This window comes from Poromitra crassiceps (assembly GCF_964638095.1).
Source record: "Poromitra crassiceps genome assembly, chromosome: 1".
NCBI classification, from domain to species: domain Eukaryota; kingdom Metazoa; phylum Chordata; class Actinopteri; order Beryciformes; family Melamphaidae; genus Poromitra; species Poromitra crassiceps.
In genome coordinates, this window is record NC_139623.1 from 32,376,051 (window position 1) to 32,397,043 (window position 20,993).

General features: G+C 42.1%; 1 protein-coding gene across 1 annotated transcript; it reads left to right on the plus strand.

The window, feature by feature from the left end:
- Positions 1-1,937: 1,937 nt before the first annotated feature.
- spns3 (SPNS lysolipid transporter 3, sphingosine-1-phosphate (putative)) lies at positions 1,938-17,162 on the plus strand. Its single transcript, XM_083644050.1, has 14 exons — positions 1,938-2,042; positions 4,284-4,516; positions 4,644-4,709; positions 4,845-4,981; positions 7,729-7,880; positions 9,174-9,240; positions 9,362-9,504; positions 9,846-9,998; positions 10,130-10,319; positions 14,304-14,369; positions 14,461-14,559; positions 14,670-14,841; positions 16,115-16,173; positions 16,805-17,162. The coding sequence occupies exons 2-14, from the start codon at positions 4,303-4,305 to the stop codon at positions 16,862-16,864; spliced, it is 1,578 nt and encodes a 525-aa protein (XP_083500176.1). The 5' UTR covers positions 1,938-2,042; positions 4,284-4,302; the 3' UTR covers positions 16,865-17,162.
- Positions 17,163-20,993: the final 3,831 nt, after the last annotated feature.

The following is a 20,993-nucleotide window of genomic DNA, read 5'->3' on the forward strand; positions in this document are numbered from 1 at the left end:
TGTTATTGCAGAAGACCAGGACATTGGTATGAGGCTCCGGTCTATATATATTGTTTTTTGAATATGCTGAAGTCTGGAATAAGATTATAGTAGGCTACAGCTGGAGAGTTTATGATTATAGTAGACTACAGCTGGATAGTTTATGATTATAGTAGGCTACAGCTGGAGAGTTTATGATTATAGTAGACTACAGCTGGAGAGTTTAGGATTATAGTAGACTATAGCTGGAGAGTTTATGATTATAGTAGACTACAGCTGGAGAGTTTATGATTATAGTAGACTACAGCTGGATAGTTTATGATTATAGTAGGCTACAGCTGGAGAGTTTATGATTATAGTAGACTACAGCTGGAGAGTTTATGATTATAGTAGGCTACAGCTGGAGAGTTTATGATTATAGTAGACTACAGCTGGAGAGTTTATGATTATAGTAGACTACAGCTGGATAGTTTATGATTATAGTAGACTACAGCTGGAGAGTTTATGATTATAGTAGGCTACAGCTGGAGAGTTTATGATTATAGTAGGCTACAGCTGGAGAGTTTATGATTATAGTAGACTACAGCTGGAGAGTTTATGATTATAGTAGACTACAGCTGGATAGTTTATGATTATAGTAGACTACAGCTGGAGAGTTTAGGATTATTAACCCTGTAGTACTAGTTACCATGTAGTTACTATGTAACTGTGGGGAAGGGGGGGGGGGGGGATTAACACTGCTTTACTACTAGATTTATTTTCAGTTGTGGCTCTCAAGGACAAAGTAAGTACATATAAATTAGCCCCACAATATTTACAGTTGAATATAAAAAACATTTTAACATCTGTAAGTACATGGTAACTATAAGCAGTGTTAATAATACCCCCCTAGTTATATGGTAACTACAGGGGTGCGGGCTGTTTTCTAAAGCAGTGTTAATTCCCTCGTAGTTACATATTAGTAGTAACTACAGGGGCGCATGTTGTATTCTAAAGCAGGGTCAATTGCCTCCTAGTTCCATAGTAATTACATAGTAAATACATATAATTACAGGGTAACTACATGATTTGGTTCCAGTTGTGGCTCTCAAGGACAAAGTACAGAGAAATTAGCCCCACAATAATACAATTGAATATAAAAAATAACATCTTAACACATAACTACATGGTAACTACAGGGGCAGGGGCTGTATTATAAAGCAGTGTTAATTCCCTCGTAGTTCAAACATTCATGTGGAAATTCTCCATGCAGCAGATTTACATTAAGTTTGAATTCAAACGTTCATTATGGAAATCCTCCATGCAGCAGATTTACATTAAGTTTGAATTCAAACGTTCATTATGGAAATCCTCCATGCAGCAGATTTACATTAAGTTTGAATTCAAACGTTCATTATGGAAATCCTCCATGCAGCAGATTTACATTAAGTATTTCTAATAAAACTGTTAAATTGAAAACAGGAAAAAGATATTTCCACGGATGGGAGGAAAGGTGCCACCAAGGGTCAATTAGTGATGATTGAATGATGATGATTAGTGATTTCATCTTTTTGTCAAAGGTATGTAACTTGGACACATTGGCTATTAAATATATATTTTATGGTTGCCATGTTAATATCAAAGAGAATAAAAGGGAATAGGTAGCAGAGGTAGCATGCCATTAGACTAATGTTTTTTTTTTATTATTTTTAGATATTACTCTGGGACATAAAGCAACTTAATGGAAAGAAAAGGGGAATAAAGCAGTTTCCTTGGATCTCAGGGAGGATGCCTGAACCTATAAAAATTTGAAACTGAAAGTATTTGTGCACAGCCAGTTGTGAGGAAGTGGCCAGGGAGATAGCAACATTTGACATTTGGCTTGTTTACAGCATTGCATCACAGTGAAGATCTGTGCGAGAGCATATGACCAACCAGAGTGGGCTGTTCCCTTTGCTAACTTAATATCTCAGGCTGAGAGCCGAGGGAAGATCTCTCTTATACACTGGGAGGCTCTTTCTCCACTGAAAACTGCAAATATGGAATAAGCTGAGCAGGACAGCAACATAAGACTTCATTAACTAGTAAGGCTTTATGGAAGTTTTCATTTGAAAAGTTGTAAAGAGAGGATTGTGATTCATAGTGTGCCTGTAGAGCAATGCAATGAAAACATCAGCAGCTGTGTGGAATGGATGTCCGTGTGTTTGTGTGTCTTATAAACAGAGCCAGGTCTTTGGTTTTGGCAGCCAAAGGTTGAACAATGGCATTGTATTGTTGTATTGTACCGAGTCACAAAACTGGGCTGAAACATTGGGCTGTAAGCATATCATGCAGCAACCATACATACATACATACATACATACATACATACATACATACATACATACATACATACATACATACTGTACATACATACAAAGCAAGGGACCGCATTTGAAATCAATTACTAATCTGAGCAAGGATATGCTTTTTAATCTACACCATTTACAATTTTTATCATATTACTTCGTGGCCTGACCAGGCTTTTGTTGTGTTTTGACCTGACAATAGACAATGTTAACCTGGGAGTTTGGATGAATTTAGGAAGGAATAGAAATTGGCAAGTATATTTTCATTTCCAAAAGTCTGTTAATTTTCCTTTAATTTGGTGTAATGTTGTTTTGATTTTAATTTTAATTAATTTAACATTTAATTTTAAATGTGTGTTGGCATGTGTTGGTAAGCTGAAAGGCAAATTCTCCCCCTTGATTACAAAGGGGAGATTTTTTGTTGTTGTTGTGGTTTACCTTTATTTGGGGTTATTGAGAGGAAGCTCTCTCTTTCAAGGACACCCTGATTACAGCATAGCCTATATAAAATATAATGTAAAACACTTACAAAATAACTTGTAAAACAATCCAAATGACATGGAAATCACAAATGCAGTGTCATAACTCTGGTTTCTGACCAGGAAGTGTTGAGGTACAGTAAAGCCCATGATGTTGCAACTAATAACAGCCAGAAAAAAAGAGCTTGACTCAAGAGCTTGATGATTACAGAACTCTTACTTCTCCTTCCCCTGCCGTTTTTAGGCAGCTCCACATCAGAGCTAGTCTTATGCTATTTTGCTTAATTACACTTTAATTTGAATTTAAACTGATATTTTTTTTAAAGGTACCGGTAATAGCCTGATCACTGTTCTTGGTACTGTGTCTCATTAGGTTGATAATTGTACTAGAGCAGTGGTTCTCAAACCTTTTCAAGTCAAGGACCCCTAAACTGACACAAATTAGACCACGGACCTCCATCTGATAAGATTTTTGCTTTTAAATGTTTTATTACTGAAAGTGTATGAAACCATGACCAAAACAGTCATACATTCTGTCATTGTGTTACTTATTGATGGAATTATAGTGAAAATCAATTATTTCCCTTTTTGCTATGGACCCCCTGAAACCACCTCAAGGAACCCTGGGGGTCCCTGGACCCCAGTTTGAGAAACACTGGTATAGAGACAGTGAACTTACACTTGAACCTATTAAGCATTTCGACCTGAGATGAAAAAGCTGCTCTCTTATCCACTACAAAGTAGCCTATGTGTGTACTTTCCCCAGTCTATATACAGTCCAGTCTTAAATAACTCACTTGTGGCACTAAAATGTCATTATCGAGTTATATGTGTAATAATAAGGAAATAATCAGATTAGAGTCTTTGTGGGGCGTCTGGGTAGAGTAGCGGTAAAAGCACTACCGTGGCTCACCTGGTAGCACGTGTACGACAGAGGCTTGGTCCTTCACACGGCCGACCGATGCGGGTTCGAATCCGACCCGAGGTCCTTTGCCGAATGTCATCCCCTCTCTCTCTCCCCACCTTTCCTGTCTGCCTACTCTCCTATCTAAATGAAGGCAAAAATGCCCCAAAAACCGGTACTGCCATCTTGGTCAGACGTTCCTACAGACAGAATTGGCCGTGTCTGTGGGTGGGAAGCCTGTGGGGTGGATATGAGTCCTGGTCGCTGCACTAGTGCCTCCTCTGGTCGGTCGGGGCACCTCTTTGGGGGGAGGGGAAATGAGGGGATAGCGTGATCCTCCCACGTGCTACGTCCTGCCGGTGAAACTCATCGCTGTCAGGTGAAAAGAAGCGGCTGGTGACTGCACATGTATCAGAGGAGGCATGTGCTAGTCTACAACTCTCCCTAGATCGGCAGAGGGGGTGGAGCAACGGCCGGGACAGCAGGGGGAATTGGCCAAGTAGATGTGGGGAGAAAATGGGAAAAAACATTACAGTCTTTGTGAGGAGGATTTCACTACAAGTCAGTAATACGAATAACATGCTCTCTTTCCAGGTGAATAAAGCTGCTCAGGATGGCATCAAACGTATCAGTGACGTCCCACCAGGATGGAGACAGTCCGAGCTCCCACTCTGCTTCACACTATGGCTCCATTGCTAAGAGCCTTTCATCACTTACTCCGGCAGCAGTGGAGAAAGCAGCTATATCGCCTCAACGCGCTCGCATCACTGTAGCTGTGCTCTGCTACATAAACTTGCTCAACTACATGGAGCGCTACACCATAGCAGGTTAGATGACCTCTTGACCTTCGCTGTAGTGTGTACACATGACTTCCTTTTTCAACAGCTACACTTTTCTGCTTCTGGTATTTGAGTTCTACTTCTCACACACAAGTTTCTCTTTATTGTCACGAAGGCGTCCTTCCCAACATACAGAAATTCTTTCATATAAAGGACAGCACAGCTGGACTGCTGCAGACAGGTATGATGATGCATCCAGTACCAGAACCTGACTCTTATGCTCTTTCAGCCCACTAATTTGTTGTGACTACGTCAACGTGTCATGTAATGGTGGGGAACTGAAATCTTATTGTATCAAATACTAATGCACCTACAGTTTTCATCTGCAGTTTCATAATCTTGGCTCCTATCTTTGGTTACCTTGGAGACCGCTACAACCGAAAGTTCATCATGATTGGTGGTTTGAGTGTCTGGCTTGTGACTGCAGTCAGCAGCTCTTTCGTCACCAAGTCGGTGAGTGAAGCTCGAAATGTGTGCAATGTAGTTTCCTCATACACTGTAGGACAGAGGTTCTCAAATGTTTTTCAGCCAAGGACCCCTTACAAGACAGAAAATATACCGCGGACCCCCTCATTCTGATTTGTGATTTTGGGCTAAGCTTAATTGTTTCCACGGTAACGTGCTTGACTTTTTAATTGATCTAGAACAATGATACTCAACCCGAGGCTCTAGACTAGAGCCACATGCGGCTCTTTTATGGATAGTTGTGGCTCTTTTAAGCCCTACTTAAAATAAATAAATAAATAAATAAAGGGAGGAAAGGGACCTTTTTTTAGATGGTGGCTCTTGCAAAGATCCCCCTCCCCCCCCCAATGTGGCTCCTGAGTAGGGCAAGGTTGTGTACCACTGCTCTAGAATGTAGTTTCCTCATACAATGTAGGAGAAGACACTAGAATTTCCTGCATGTCCTGTTCATTCCCAATCATTCAGCTTCATCTTTGCTGGCTTCTCAGAGGGAAACAGCCCTGAACTTCAGCTTTCAAACACTGGTTGTCTAAGGACAGTTCAGTTTAACATACTATACATCACTGTCTCCAAGAGCTAGATAAAGGAGAGAAGAGATTAATTTTCTTGCCCCTAAACTGCATCAGTAAAAGATGATCTTTGCACTACCGTGTATGCATAGGCGGAGTTTGACTTTTAGCTTTGGGGGGCCCGCTTGAGCAGGAGTCAGCCGTTTTACATTTGAAATTTGGCCCGTTTGAAGCCAGATTTAGAGGAATATCTCATTTTAAGGCTGGCATCATCATGGTATCTCTCTCTCTCTCTCTCTCTCTCTCTCTCTCTCTCTCTCTCCCTCTTTGCCAGCGAAACATTTTGGCAGTTTTTTTTGCTGTTTGAAACCAGATTTAGAGGAATTATTATTGTACAATAATTACAACAATTGGTCTCTGAATAATAAAGTATTATTAATAATAACAACAATAATAATAATAGGCTGCTGCTGCTGCTGCTGCTACTACTACTACTACTACTAATAATAATAATAAAGTCATTATTATTGTTATTGTTGTTTTATTATTGTTAGTGTTATTAATCAGATAGTAATTATTGTAGTTATTGTTTAATAAGTATAAGAAAGGAAATATAAGAAATATTACAATATGAGTAGAATTACAGAACATTAATACTCATTATTGTATGTTTAGTAATGTAATGTTGTACACTACATTTACATGTAATGTACATTTATATTATATAGCGCTTCACTGTTCACTGTTGCTTTTGTGCTCAAAGACTTTACAAACACAGTATAAAGCAACTTTAATAAAGAGAGAAAATATTAAAATAGATGAGATGGGGAAAAAGATTATAGGTCAAAAGCAACAGTGAAAAGGTGGGTTTTGAAGGCTTTTTTTTAAAGATGACATATGAGTATGAAAGACAATAGGTTTTTTCTATTTCTATTGCCTTTGCACATGTAAATATAAAAAAAATGTTTACAATATATTTACCCTGCCCCCCTCCCATTCAATCTCCAACAGAGCCCCACCCCATTGCACCAATGTATCATATTTAGTAAAAAGCTATACATATACACACATTGAAAAGAAAAAACAAACAAAATAAGTCAGTAAATAAATAGATTAATCAGATAAAGTAATAATATAAACAATTTGTGAAGGAGGAAGTGGTTCATGGAGTATCAATGGTTGAAATCTTAGAAGCGTCTATTTTCTCTATGCAAGTCAGTACAGGTTGCCATATATCATAGAAGCTAAAGCAGGGGTGGGCAACTATTTTTCATGGGGGGCCACATGAGAAACCCAGATTGTTGCCGGGGGCCGAACAAATATTGTCATGCCATAACCCATGGATGGGCAACTTTGATGATAGAGAGGGCCACAAAAAAATGTCCTCGCTACCAGTTTTTGCTGAGGGCTGAACGGCGCCAGCGTGAAAAATTCTGGGCATTTGAAGCCAGGTTTAGAGGAATAACTCATTTTAAATTAACAGTTGTGATGTCATTATTCAGTCTTAACCACCAATATTTGATCCTTTTCTCACTCACTCCTATGTCACCACCTGCTCTCCCTGCAGGGCTTGAAATTAACTTTTTTCACCACCTGCCAATATGGCTGCTAGATGTTAAAGTTACCAGCCAATTCGAATTTCCACTAGCCGAAATGTTTTTCTTGAAATAAACCAGAATATGAGTGGGTTAATTTAAGCATTTAACTATCAGTAAGTGGCCTGGGATTCTCAAAGCCTGTGTTGAGGGTCACACAAGAACAAAAATGCACTCTTGAAGCTAAATAAATCCAAAACCAACAAGTTAATTTTTTAAATTTCTACTTCAATGTAGAACAGTCATTTCTTACACATGAGATTACTTTTAGCCTTTTAGTCATAAATATTATTGAAAGATATTCCATATTCCAGACTGAAATGCTATAACAGAAGAGTATTGGCCAGAATGACATGAACATTTGGACACTTATTCAGCGGGTATCTTGCATGTTGCGTTCAGGTGCACTGTAATTTTTTTTTTTTTTTGCAATTCCATCGCGGGCCACACAGGGGGCGCCCGCGGGCCGTATGTTGCCCATGTATGAGCTAAAGGGATCCTTTCTCGTACAGCAACAATTTATTTTCTAACAGATCACATTTTGAGTGTTTTCTAGAAGGGGGTGGGGAATAATTTGATGAAAGATGAATCCCAGTTGGACCATTTCTATGCCGATGTGTCCTGCTCTCAGTACTTCTGGTTTCTGGTGCTGATGCGAGCCCTGGTGGGGACAGGAGAGGCCAGCTACTCCACCATTGCTCCCACCATCATAGCAGACCTCTATACTGGAGCGCAGCGGACCATCATGATCTCTGCTTTCTACATCTTCATTCCTGTCGGAAGGTTAGAGCTCTTATAGGGGTAAAAACACAACTCTTCCCCATCCCTTGTAAATAAGCTGTCTGGAGTTTTTATGACTGAAGTGAAATCAACTTACATAGCAGGGTTGAGGCTATTCATGTATTGAATTGAGAATGCATGGTACATTTTGGAGTTACAATTGGAAACAGAATTGGAATTGAATTAGTGAAATGACAGGAAGCATAATTGAATTCCATGAAATGCCACGTACAAAAGAGAGGTTATCTTAACTTGCTAAACATTAGAAATCAAAGAGAGTTGAAAAAAGTGTTGCAAACTCTGGCTCCATATGCACTTCTTTTAGTAAATAGCTGATGTTTCGGCCATCTTCAAGATCAACAATAGTGCAGTAAGACACAGGCACTGGGTATCTTATATAGGCTAGGCCACACCTAACACATCTGCTGGTGGTTAGAGGATCATCCTCTACCATTAGGGTGTGAAAAAACAATCAAGTGGACTTTAGCCAATCAAAACTGTTCACCAACAGTGACAGGTCAGAAACAACAGCCAATCAAATCACCATAAAACAAAGTTCCAACAAAGTGACAGAAGAACATTAGATTTCATACCATATAGACAACATTACAATTCCAAGGTCAAGTATATTCAAAGGCTAAAAAAAAAAAATACATTCAGAATATAATAGGTTTCTAATAGATATATAGAAAAAGATCAACTTCAGCTCTAGATGAACATCATAAACAACTTAAGGTAAACATCCAATAAATAGAGGTATTTTACAGAAAACACTTCAAGTCAATAGTCTATATTCAATCCATGAGGGTATGGGTTCTCAAGTGGCGAAGCCAATAGTGTTCCCTCCTGGAAAGTAAAACATCCAAGTTAAGTTACCTCCTCTTAGGAGAGTGAGACCTTTCCAAAATCAATATATCTTAGAGAAGCGATAGGATGATTAAATTCAACAAAGTGTGCTGCCACTGGATAATCATGACCTTTATGTTCAGCAATACAAGTTTTCAGTGCTCTACTTGTCTTACCAAGATATGACTTACCACAAGAGCAAAGGGATAAGATAAATGAGCGACTTTTAGTGTGACATGAAATAGCTCTTTTTATAGGGATCTCCTTTCCTGTGTGAGGATGTTTAAAACTGTTAGAACCATAAGTATAATTACACTGCAGCAACCCCAGTGGTGGTTGCCATCATGGATAGATGCTAAAATGGTGAGTAGTCGAGCACGGAATACTTGTTTGTGTGGTCACATCATCATGACACATCTAAGATGGTTTCACCCTTCTGTGTGTTTTTAGTGGCCTTGGATATATAATGGGCTCATCAATAGCTACTCTCACAGGAGACTGGCGCTGGGCTCTTACGGTGAGAACATTTATTCTATTAGTGTCTAATAATAATGCACTGGTCTCTGAACTAAGAATAACTCTTCTGGTATAAATGTTAGTTGAGCGCTGACAGTGTTGACATTTGTCTGTGTTGTCAGCTCACTCCCATCTTGGGCACAGTGGGACTTGTCCTGCTGATCTTCGTGTGCCCGAACCCCCCCAGAGGAGCTGCAGAAACCCATGGAGAGGGGGTTACAGGGCAGAGCTCATACCTAGAGGACGTCAAGTACCTTCTGAAAAAGTAGGCAAGAGCACACGAAAACCAATACTGTCATTTGCAACAACAAAAAACTAGTCTCTCAAGCCTGTCTCTTCCACAATCTTCCAATGCACCCTAAGGAAGTTCGATAATATTTGACCAATCACAAGTTGGGAATTGAGCGGATATCCTGCCTTATTTTGACTGGATATCCTGCCTTATTTTGACTGGATAACCTGCCTTATTTTCTTTGAGACCCTTGACGGGGATGCGGGGGCATTTGGAAATTGCAGGAGCCAACGCATCTGTCTTGAGAGACTATAAAATCCACAAAGGTGAGATGTCAGCTCTTAGATCTTCTTCTTCATCTCTTGTCCCTCCAGTAAAAGTTTTGTGTGGTCATCAATGGGAGTGACGGCGATGGCCTTCCTCACTGGAGCCTTTGCTTTCTGGACCCCTACCTTCCTGGCCAGGGCCCAGGTCAGTCAAGGAACCCGTCCCCCGTGCACAGAGGAGCCTTGCGACACCACAGACAGGTACAGGGTGACCCTTGACCCGCGTCCTCCACCTCTGTTTACCTCCTTTCCATCAAAAATCAAATTCTAATGATGTGGCCTGCCTCTGCTCCCCAAACCCCCCCCCCCCACACACACACACACACATACAGTTACATCTTTGGCGCGGTGACAGTGGTGACGGGCATTCTGGGAGTGTGTCTCGGCGCCATGCTCTCCAGGTTGTGGAGGGACCGGGTGCCGAATGCCGACCCCCTCATCTGCGCCGTGGGCATGCTGGGATCCGCCCCTTGCCTCTTTTTTGTCATCTTCCTGGCATCGATAAACATCCCGGCCGCTTACGTAAGAGCCAAACCTCTGTCCCAGCCAGTGTTGTAGTCAAGTCCACTCCGAGTCCAGTCTCAAGTCCCCCGTGTTGGAGTCCGACTCACCAAAGAAGAGACTGAGTCGAGTCTAGCCTGGGTAAACCCATCCCCCACGTGACCTGCTCTCAGACCTGTTCTCAGTCACTATGGTCTGGATTCCCACCATTGTTAAACGATTTCCTGCGGTTGTTGGGCCCCCCCCCCGATAGACCACTCCATTACGCAACCATCATCCAACCAGTTTAGTGCACAGAGCACATGCGCAGTGCAGCAGATGGCGTCATCACTCTGCGACCTTTGTTGTTAGCGCATGAGCTAACACTTTTCATTTCAGTACTGCTAGCACGCAAATGGTTACAACCAGCTACAAGAAGAGAGAACATCGCGTGACGGTGGTCAGGGAATGAAAGAGGAACAGGACAACTGTCTCCACGGACCCAAACCTCGATCCCTGCTGCAGATGGCCGCAGATCTGGAGAGATATTTGTGGCTGTGAAGAACAGTCATCATCTATACAGCTGCTGCCAACCTGATGAGGAAACAGGCGTGCTTGTTATGCTGGACACTGAATGCGAGTCTGCAGACTTCATCCTCCAGTGCTGTTCGCCTCAGGACTTGAAGGCCTAACGTTGTACCATGGACTGTATACATTCTGTGCTAATAATGCTAGCATGCTAACATCCTTTTCACACACACACACTGAATATACCGAAATGCTAGATTTGATCATGGACTTAACGCTAATGTTAATCAAAAACGGCCGCAGTCATAACGGTAAGGTGTGTTTGACCTAATTGAAATATTAACGTTAATGCCCTCACATTTCAGCGTGGTTACAGATAAACCTATTTAACGCTAGCTAGCTACAGTAGATTTTTGGAGGCGTTAATGTGAATGTCATGACGTAGTGAGCGTAGTATTATACTGTATATTATACATAATCCAGATGTAACCTAGCTATAGCTAGACGTTAAGAGGTTAGCGTGAATGCGACTGAGACCTGACATTACTGGCTTGATATCATATTCCAGATGCAACCTAGCTAGATAAGCGCCACACTGCTGTATGAGTAGCTACAATCAAATGTATCAAGCCTTGATATCATATTCCAGATCCAACCTAGCTAGCTAGATGTTAAGAGGTAGGAATATACCGAAATGCTAGACTTGATCGTGGACTTAATGTTAATCAAATACGGCCACACTCATAACGTTAAGGTGTGTTTGACCTAGCTAGAAATATTAACGTTAATGCCCTCACATTTCAGCGTGGTTACAGATAAACCTATTTAACGCTAGCTAGCTACATTACTGGCTTGATATCATATTCCAGATGCAACCTAGCTAGATAAGCTCCACACGGCTGTATGAGTAGCTACAATCAAATGTATTAAGCCTTGATATCATATTCCAACGTGAATTCAGCTGAGGGGTTCGCTCCAGAACGAGACTGTTGCGTTCAATATTTGTACACGTTACTGTGCAGTAGTTAGTGCAGGCTAGTTAATTGTTGGAAGTAAGGTTTTTTAATTCTGTATATTATACATAATCCAGATGTAACCTAGCTATAGCTAGACGTTAAGAGGTTAGCGTGAATGCGACTGAGACCTGACATTACTGAAGTGAATACAAGTGACCTATATTTTTCAATCCTGTCTTTGAATAAAAGTTGTGTTATACTTGAAAACCATGTCTTTGCTCCCTTATGTGTTCACAATTACAACAAATCTGTATGGTTTATCTGTTGGCATTAAACCGTGGTATTTCCTTGGGTGATATTCCATATTTGTCATTAAACCTAGCTGTTCACATAAATTTGCAATGATGATCGACCACGTGAGATATCACAAGTAGCCTACTTTTATTAAAAAATAAAATGCAAAGAGAGGTTTCCTTCTCTAACTATTGGTGCGTTCACAAAATATTTACACGAGATTTTTTTTATAAATAATAATCAATAACGTGGATAATGATGACATCTGCAGCTGCTGGACGAGAGACAGAAGAAACTACGAACGAAGATTGGAGCAGAGGACATGACTACAGAGAAACTTAACCGACCAGCACTCTGCTTCAATCAATGAATGCTTATAAATAAACCATACACATGAGAATTACCGTTAACGTTACAGCATTTAATAACATAAATATGGTGATATCTGGTGGTCTGAAATTACTCTCTATCTACAGTAGGGTAACTGGCTCCTATTGTGTCTTATTATTGTAACGTTTGAATCAGCGTTTCATAACTATAATAGCCTAATGTTACTGTAGCCTGGATGACGTCAGCTAATGCTACCCAGCCTTCCAGCGTTTATCTTCCATAATGCATTAAATCATAATCACAATGCGAAGACATTAGCTGATCACCACAGAGCTGCACAGACAAGTTTATCAGATAATTTCGCCGTAAAATGTGTCCAGGTGATCAGCTCTGAAGCCCCGGCTTGTATGGTCCGCTAAAATCCGATTTCGATATAGGTGTTATTTTGATCAATATTGTATAGCTGGCTAGACAGAGGAGTTTATCTGGAATCAGTGTGACAAGATCCCTGCTGCTAGCTTGTCTGCCTTTCTGTGTCAGAGTATCTAGCTACATTATCTGCATTACATGCTACACCATGCAAATATATTTCGATATAATTCAAACAATTAGCCCACTGTACTACTGGACTGTGTATTGCTGTGAATAAGTTAGATTTGATTGTGTAAAGTGTTACATGTTATATTTTTAACTGAGCTTTGCAGAATTACCTCAACACAATTGTGTTGTGTATCAGCTTTAAATATCCAATATATACAGCATTAAACAAACGACCAGCAGCATTCAAATGTGCAAAAACGTTATATTTATTGAAATGTGGTGATCTCATGTCACATTACATAATGTTATGCCCAAATGGTCTACTGCCCAGAAGCGTCACTTTACATGTTTGGTAGGGAATTATTTTAATTATGTTAAACCAGCGTTTATCTTCCATAATGCATTAAATCATAATCACAATGCTATGAAGACATTAGCTGATCACCACAGAGCAGCACAGACAAGTTTATCAGATAATTTCGCCATAAAATGTGTCCAGGTGATCAGCTCTGAAGCCCTGGCTTGTATGGTCCGCTAAAATCCGATTTCGATAACGCTAGGTGTTATTTTGATCAACAGACCTCAACCTCAACAGCTGTTTTCACTTGAATTTCCTCACGTAGTTGCATAGCCATATAGCTAGCCAGCTAGTAGCTAGCTCGGGAGCTATGCTTTAGAGAGGCCAAATGCTAACGGCTAGGTAGTGCTAAGCCGCTGCAGCTGTTACACGTCATTGACAAAGACGCACTCTCTGATTGGCCGATCACGGCAGGACTGATGTTGGCAGTCACGCCGTCACTCATTGGCTGCGGGGTGGCTGCGGGTCTGCGCGGGTCTTTCAATCGCCCCAGAAATCGTTGTGAATGGCCCGGAGTCTAGACGCTAGTGACTGGGAACTGAGAGAGCAGGTCACGTGGTGGCTGGGTTTACCTAGGCTAAGTCGAGTCCCCATCACTTGAGTCCTGATCTGGAGTTACTGAACATGAGCGTGAATCCACATGTAGGTGGAACACATGTGCCTTCCCTTCCACGAAATTGAATAATGTCACAATATTAATATAGTCATCAATATCTTATGCCAAATTATTAGGGCCTGTTACAAAAAAAGAAAAGGGAAAAAAACAGTCTTTATCAATTAACAAGTCTGAGTCCTCATCTCCAACTTCCGAGTCCAAAGAGTCCAAGTCCGAGTCATCAGTGCTCAAGTCCAATTCGAGTCCTGAAAATGAGTCTGACGACTCAACTACAACACTGGTCCCAGATGCTGTCCTATGAGTAAATGATACTTCTATTTGTGAAGGATTCAGTTATCTGAATATTTTGCAGCTTCCACAGACCTTTTATTATATATTTATTTAAGATTATTGTCTTATTTCAGGTGTTCATTTTCATTGGAGAGACACTGCTATCGCTGAACTGGCCCATTCTGGCTGACATCCTCCTGGTGAGTTTGATTATTCCATTTGGGACTAAAAATAGCACAACCAACTGAAACTTGTTGTCTTTGGGTTCTTCTGTGATTTTTGTCTCTTCAGTACGTTGTTGTACCGACCAGAAGGGCCACAGCTGAGGCTCTCCAGATTACAGTCTGCCATCTGCTGGGTGATGCTGGGAGCCCTTACCTAGTAGGAGCGGTGAGAAATAATTCCACTTTTCAACTTTGATTGACTTCAATTGGACTGTTTCATCCTGCACTGCCAATGTCATTGACCCCTGCCTCTCCCTTCACACACTGTACCACTAGATCTCTGATGCTGTGAGCGCATACTATCCCGACTCCCTGGAGTGGAGCTTCCGCAGTCTGAAGTACAGCTTCTTGCTCTGTCCTTTTGTCGGGGTCCTGGGTGGGCTGTTTTTCCTCATGACTGCACTCTACATCACCCAAGACAGGAAGGCAGCTCAGCTACTGGTTGAAGGTAACAGCACTATCACCTTCTCTCCATCCTTACCACAGCTTGTCCTTTGATATTGATAAACAACAAAAAGGGCATCCGGGTAGTGCAGCAGTAGTCAGTAGATTCCCTGCCTACCAACACGAGGGTTGCAGGTTCGAGCCCCCGTGTTACCTTCGGCATAGTTGGGCGTCCATTCAGGCATAATTGGCAGTGTCTGCGGGTGGGAAGCTGGATTATGGGTATGTGTCCTGGTCGTCTAGTGCCTCCTCTGGTCGTTCGGGGCGCCTGTTTGGGGGAAGCGGAACTGGGGGGAATGGCGTGATCCTCCCACTCGCTACGTCTGCCGGTGAAACTCCTCTCTGTCAGGTGAAAAGAAGCGGCTGGTGACATGTATCAGAGGAAGCATGTGCGAGTCTACAACTCTCTTCAGATCGGCAGATCGGAGCAATGTTCGGGACATCTTAGCAGGGAATTGGCCAAGTGCAGTTGGGGAGAAAAAGGGGGGAAATATCTGGGGGGGGGGGATTTATAATTTACGCTTGATAATTTATGCAATAATTCTGAGAATGTTCAATTTTGTATGTTTAAGGGGTTTTGTGTGTGTGTGAATGCCCGCTTGTGACTGACTGGCAGTGTCTGTGAGACACTGCCATCATGTGCCTGAGTCCTCACTGAGCTTGCGTATTAGTGCCAGCGTCATGCACACTAATGCTGGAGTGTCAGCCCATTCCCTAACAATAGTCTTCTATGCTACTCACTTCCTATCAGATAGCTGTCCTCCGAATTCCCCCTATCAGCACACATGCCCCAATAACAAACTGAGCAGAGGCAGAGAGGGGCCAGGCAACATAAAGACAACATTGTGCTTCTAGTTTGTATCTGAGCTGACCACATTCTCTCCATTCTGTTGGGTCGTTTATCGGCTTGCCGAGCATTTACAATTTACCATTTCAAGCTGCCATGTGCTTTGTGTGTGTGTGTGTGTGTGTGTGTGTGTGTGTGTGTGTGTGTGTGTGTGTGTGTGTGTGTGTGTGTGTGTGTGTGTGTGTGTGTGTGTGTGTGTGTGTGCGCGTGCGTGCGTGCGTGCGTGCATGCGTGCACGCGTGCATGCGTGCATACTGTACCAACAACTTTGTTTCCAAGTCAATCTCTTTGGTGAAGTCTCTTGAGAGCTCCTACTGTGCTGCAGAACGTCTCACCTCTAGCATGTGTGTGTGTGTGTGTGTGTGTGTGTGTGTGTGTGTGTGTGTGTGTGTGTGTGTGTGTGTGTGTGTGTGTGTTCTTGTATTACCAGGAGATCCTCCAAAGCAGCAGGATCCTATTCCTGAGCCTTCCTTGGAGCCAAGCACTAGGGTAAAGGTGTAAAATCAGTAACAGTCTCTAGGAACGGAGGTTGTCGTGTATTTAGGGTACAAATTCTCAGGAAACTAAAGAGTAAAATTTGATCACAAAAAAAAGGAAACTAAAGAGTCATGCACTGATGTAGAGAACGGGACATTAGGTACTGACTTGAAAAGTTAATTGTCGAAAATTTTACAGCTCTGATGACAGATCCAGAGAAAATGACATTACTTTAAAATTGGATTACGGTCATCTTATTTTCAGCCTATTTGTGCCTTGAATGTACTCACCGAGGGGTGTGAATTAGTGTAGCTAGCAGTGGCACTTTGTGAATGGTCAGAGCGTTTTGATTTGATTGATTTGATTGACTTTTTATTTGGTAATTGTATGAAAGTGACTGTGAATCTAATTGGTTCAATTAGCACCAATGACAAGCATTTTTTTTGGTTGCTTTTGTGTGTGTTACCATCTTATTGTTGCAATGTAACTAATACTTGACTAGTTTTTGATTATGACTACTTTTCTACTCCTGCACAAGTTAAAAAAAATCCTAGATAGGTTATTTATTTAGTCTCCCTTTTTACTGAACATTAATTATATTAAATGTCTTTACTGGCTTCCCTGGTTTTGTCCTTGTTTTTAGTTTCCCATCTGGGCAGCCAGTGTTGCTTTGCCAATGGCTGAGATACGAGGAAAAGACTGAGGACACAATCCAGCCATTTTGCCTCTCCTCTTTGAAAGGAAATCATACAATCTCAATAAGTTGTCTTGTCTCCAGTTGGAGTGGAGACACTGACTCCTCTCATATGATATTTCATGTTCTGTGACATTTTCATGCATTGTCTTCTCATAGCAACACAACGTTGCAGACTCATAGTGGAAGCAGGGCACGACCAAGAAGCCCAAGCCTTGGCCTCCCTATGGCTTTTTGATGTTATAGCATTACCCCCCAGATGATGGCACTGTTGTTGCACTGTTGTACTTGAAAATTAAATGTTTATATATTCTGGGGGAAAAGCTTGTTTTATTGCTCTCTCTCTCTCTCTCTCTCTCTCTCTCTCTCTCTCTCTCTCTCTCTCTCTCTCTCTCTCTCTCTCTGTCTCTGTCTGTCTATCTGTCTGTCTGTCTCTCTATCTATCTATCTATCTATCTATCTATCTATCTATCTATCTATCTATCTATCTATCTATCTTTATATCTATCCATCTATCTATCTATCCTTGCTTCTGTCCAACTACACAAACTTGCAAAAGATCAAAAACAATTGTACAATAGTTTGCCGTCCGTCTGCCCGCCCGCCCGTCCGTCCAATTTTGGTGGTCAAAGGTCAAAGTTCAAGGTCACTGTGACCTCACGAACGCCATTTTCTACCTCAACGCGATATCTCAGTAACTGAATTTCATCACATTTGCCTCAAATGTCCACTTGGACTCAAGGATGAACTGATTACATTTTGGTGGTCAAAGGTCAAGGTCACTGTGACCTCACGAATGCCATTTTAAAGCTCGTAAATGCAATATCTCAGTAACGCCTTGACATCATTTCTTCACATTTGGCTCAAACGTCCATGTCTGGACAGGCGTGGATGTCGACTGCTCACTTGGTGGTGGAGGCATATATCCGCGGTACGGTCGTTCTAGTTTAAGTAGGTATTACAATGCAAAATATTTGACGTTGCCAGCTATGGAATCAACTCCTCAACATTGGGAACAGATCCAGATGTGCTGCTCAGTAGTTGATCTGTGAAAGGTTTTCATTGCCTCACAAACCCTATTAAACCATCTAGTATAACCAGTATGTATACTCTACTACATCATGGATTTACCTTGAAATCTTATAGAATTTCTGTCTGGTCAACAATTTTCTTCTGCCACAGTTGCTGCAGGAATCACCACTCTTTAAAAATGTAAAAAGAGAATGACTCACTGCAAAAGACACGAAATTGTGGTGGCCAACACATTCCCCTGTTGCGCTGTTTTGAAAATATCCAATAAAAGAATAAGATAAAAGCCCACAAGAGGATTGCTTTGCTGACATTTACCAGAATTTAAAAATGGCCAGCGCAGGTGCAGTTCTGCCTTTACCCGCTTCTTTTCTGACCCTCCTGTAGCCTATATGCTGAGCTAACCCAGCTACCCCCCTTCCCTCAAATCAGTTGACACAAACCGCAGGCAGAATATGCTGAATTAGCCCAAACAGCCACACTGAGGAGCATCAGATGAACCTGAGGAGCAACAGATGAACCTCTCCATCTCTGAACGTCCCAGGCAGCGTGCAGCTGCTGGCTGCTAATGAGGAGCGAGGGGGCCCGAGGCTGAGGCTAATGTAGTTAAAGATGGAGGATGATCCATTCTCTATACAGTGTATCTCACAGCGTGTGGGGAGTCCACTTCCACATTTCACTTTCTCCATCTCTCCCCTTGTCAGTAGATCTACTCTGGTCTACTCTGGTCTACTGGTCTCTGGTCTCTGGTCTACTCTGATCTACTTTGGTGACACACTAGTCACCAAAGTCAGGAATAACTGTAGACAATGTGAATGAGAGGCTCCCAATTGTCTACTAATAGATGTTTACTGTACAGTGGAGCTGATCTAAAGTGTTCACATTTCTCAACTGTCATGGCAATATGCACTCCAATATTGCAAACTTAACGATCTTGAATGTCCCTCTGTGTCTTGGGTAGCACATTAATGATGTAAGTGCCCATGATAACCTGACTAATAAGCATATGTGATAGAAAGAGAATTGCAGCCGACAATAGAGACCATCTTGCAATGGGATCACACCAGCCACAACGCCCTCAACTTCAAACCAATGTGGTCCAGGGGCGTAAAGTGGGGGGCAATGGTCCCTTCCCTGCTTCCTACCCCCCTATTTCTGGCCCCCATGCTCGGACCACACCCATCTTCGTACTCGGCCTTCATTTTAATGTGAAGAACACACTTGTAAAGTTTCGTGACTACATATTGCACAGTTGAACTTGTGATGCTATCGTGTTGACAAAACCTGTCCAGAGACATATATAAACACCTGGCAAAGTACTCAAAACGGCTTCTATCTCCAGGACCACATTTTGCCATGATGGCACGCACGCGCGCACGCACGCGCACACACACACACACACACACACACACACACACACACACACACACACACACACACACACACACACACACACACACACACACACACACACACACACACACACAGACCAGTGTACGAAATTTAAAACATATTTTGGGGGGAGCTTTTGCCCCACTGTCTAAATAATGGGGGCATTTACAAAATGTTGGGGGCACTTAAAAAAAGTAATTAGTACATAAAGTTGCCACAGGTCACAGTGATTGGATTTAAGAAAAAAATAATCAAGGACTTAAAAGTGCTTTGATTTAGCCTACCAGAATCTCTGAGTTTGAGCCTTGTGCACTGTGTAATATTAAAATTCACCTATGATAAATTTGTATATGTCATCAGTAGTGCTGGACCAAGCTTGATACACTTTCTTCCTATCTACACAGTATCACTCTCCGCATAGGCTACAAGCATGGTCGCCTAGGTCAGTGGTCCCTAACCACCGGGCTGCGGACCGGTACTGGGCCGCAACGCATTTGGTACAGGGGCCTACAGAGCCTATGTTTTTTTATAAACATAGGCTATAATATTATAGGCTGTGTGTGGGAGTTGAAACATAGTTTCAAGTTGACGTTTATTTATGTTTGTATTTATGTTTTTGTTTCAACAAAAACATAAATACTGTAGGCTACAGTACATACAGTACAACACAAAAGTCATTAATTACCCTAATCAGACACACACACACACACACACACACACACACACACACATTATCGTTAATTACCCTAATCAGACACACACACACACACACACACACACACACACGGTGAAAACACCGCAGTGTATGCAGTGAAAAAGAACGGGGCGAGGACCGTTCCCTGCGGGGCCCCTGTACTGCAGACCACCGTATCTGACACACAGTCCCGTGCCTTCACATATTGTGGTCCGTTAGTGAGATAAGCCAGGATCCATGCTGACAGGAGAGGATCCACACCCATGATTTCCAGCTTGTTCCTCTGAAGCGCAGGCTGTATTGAATGCGCTGGAAAAATTGAAAAACATAATCCTTACACTGTTGCCAGGCTTTTCCAGGTGAGAGAGGGCCCTGTGCTGGAGGAAGATGACAGCGTCGTCCACCCCGATCCCAGGCTGGTAGGCGAACTGTAAGTCACAAACGTTGTACTGTAGCTGTAGCAAGTGTACAGCATCCTCGTTCCTTCATGCTAATCAGTTTTCATATGATGTGGTGAAGACATGAACGCTATTTCACTCATAAACCACAGCACTGCTTTGGCCCTCTGCTGCGAGAGGATCTGCTCATAAACCACATTAACACAGATGACTGCTGCAGCTGTCTGTATGACTTATTACTGTGCTAAACCAACCATACAAGTATTTACTTCTGACACTTGCGCTCCGTCTAAATGTTTACTTTTGATAATCGCTGACCCCTGAAGCTGAGCTGTGAGTGGAAGTCTGACCTCTGCTGAGTTCATGCAACCTGATCGGCGGTTTGCATTCATCGTCTCAGGCTTGGTTGCTCCTGTCAAAGACGAGCAGAGGAGACTCGCAGTCTGACACAAAGAATTTTCACATTCTCCAATATGACAGCAGCTTGTCAGTCAGTTTCTAAACTGCCCAGACAGCTGCTGTGGAGGTGTCTTACGTCCCTCCTCAGCAAACCCTGAGAGCATGTCACCGCATGTCCCTATTGTGTTGTACTGGGGTAAACCATGCAGGCTAGGTCAAAGGTCAT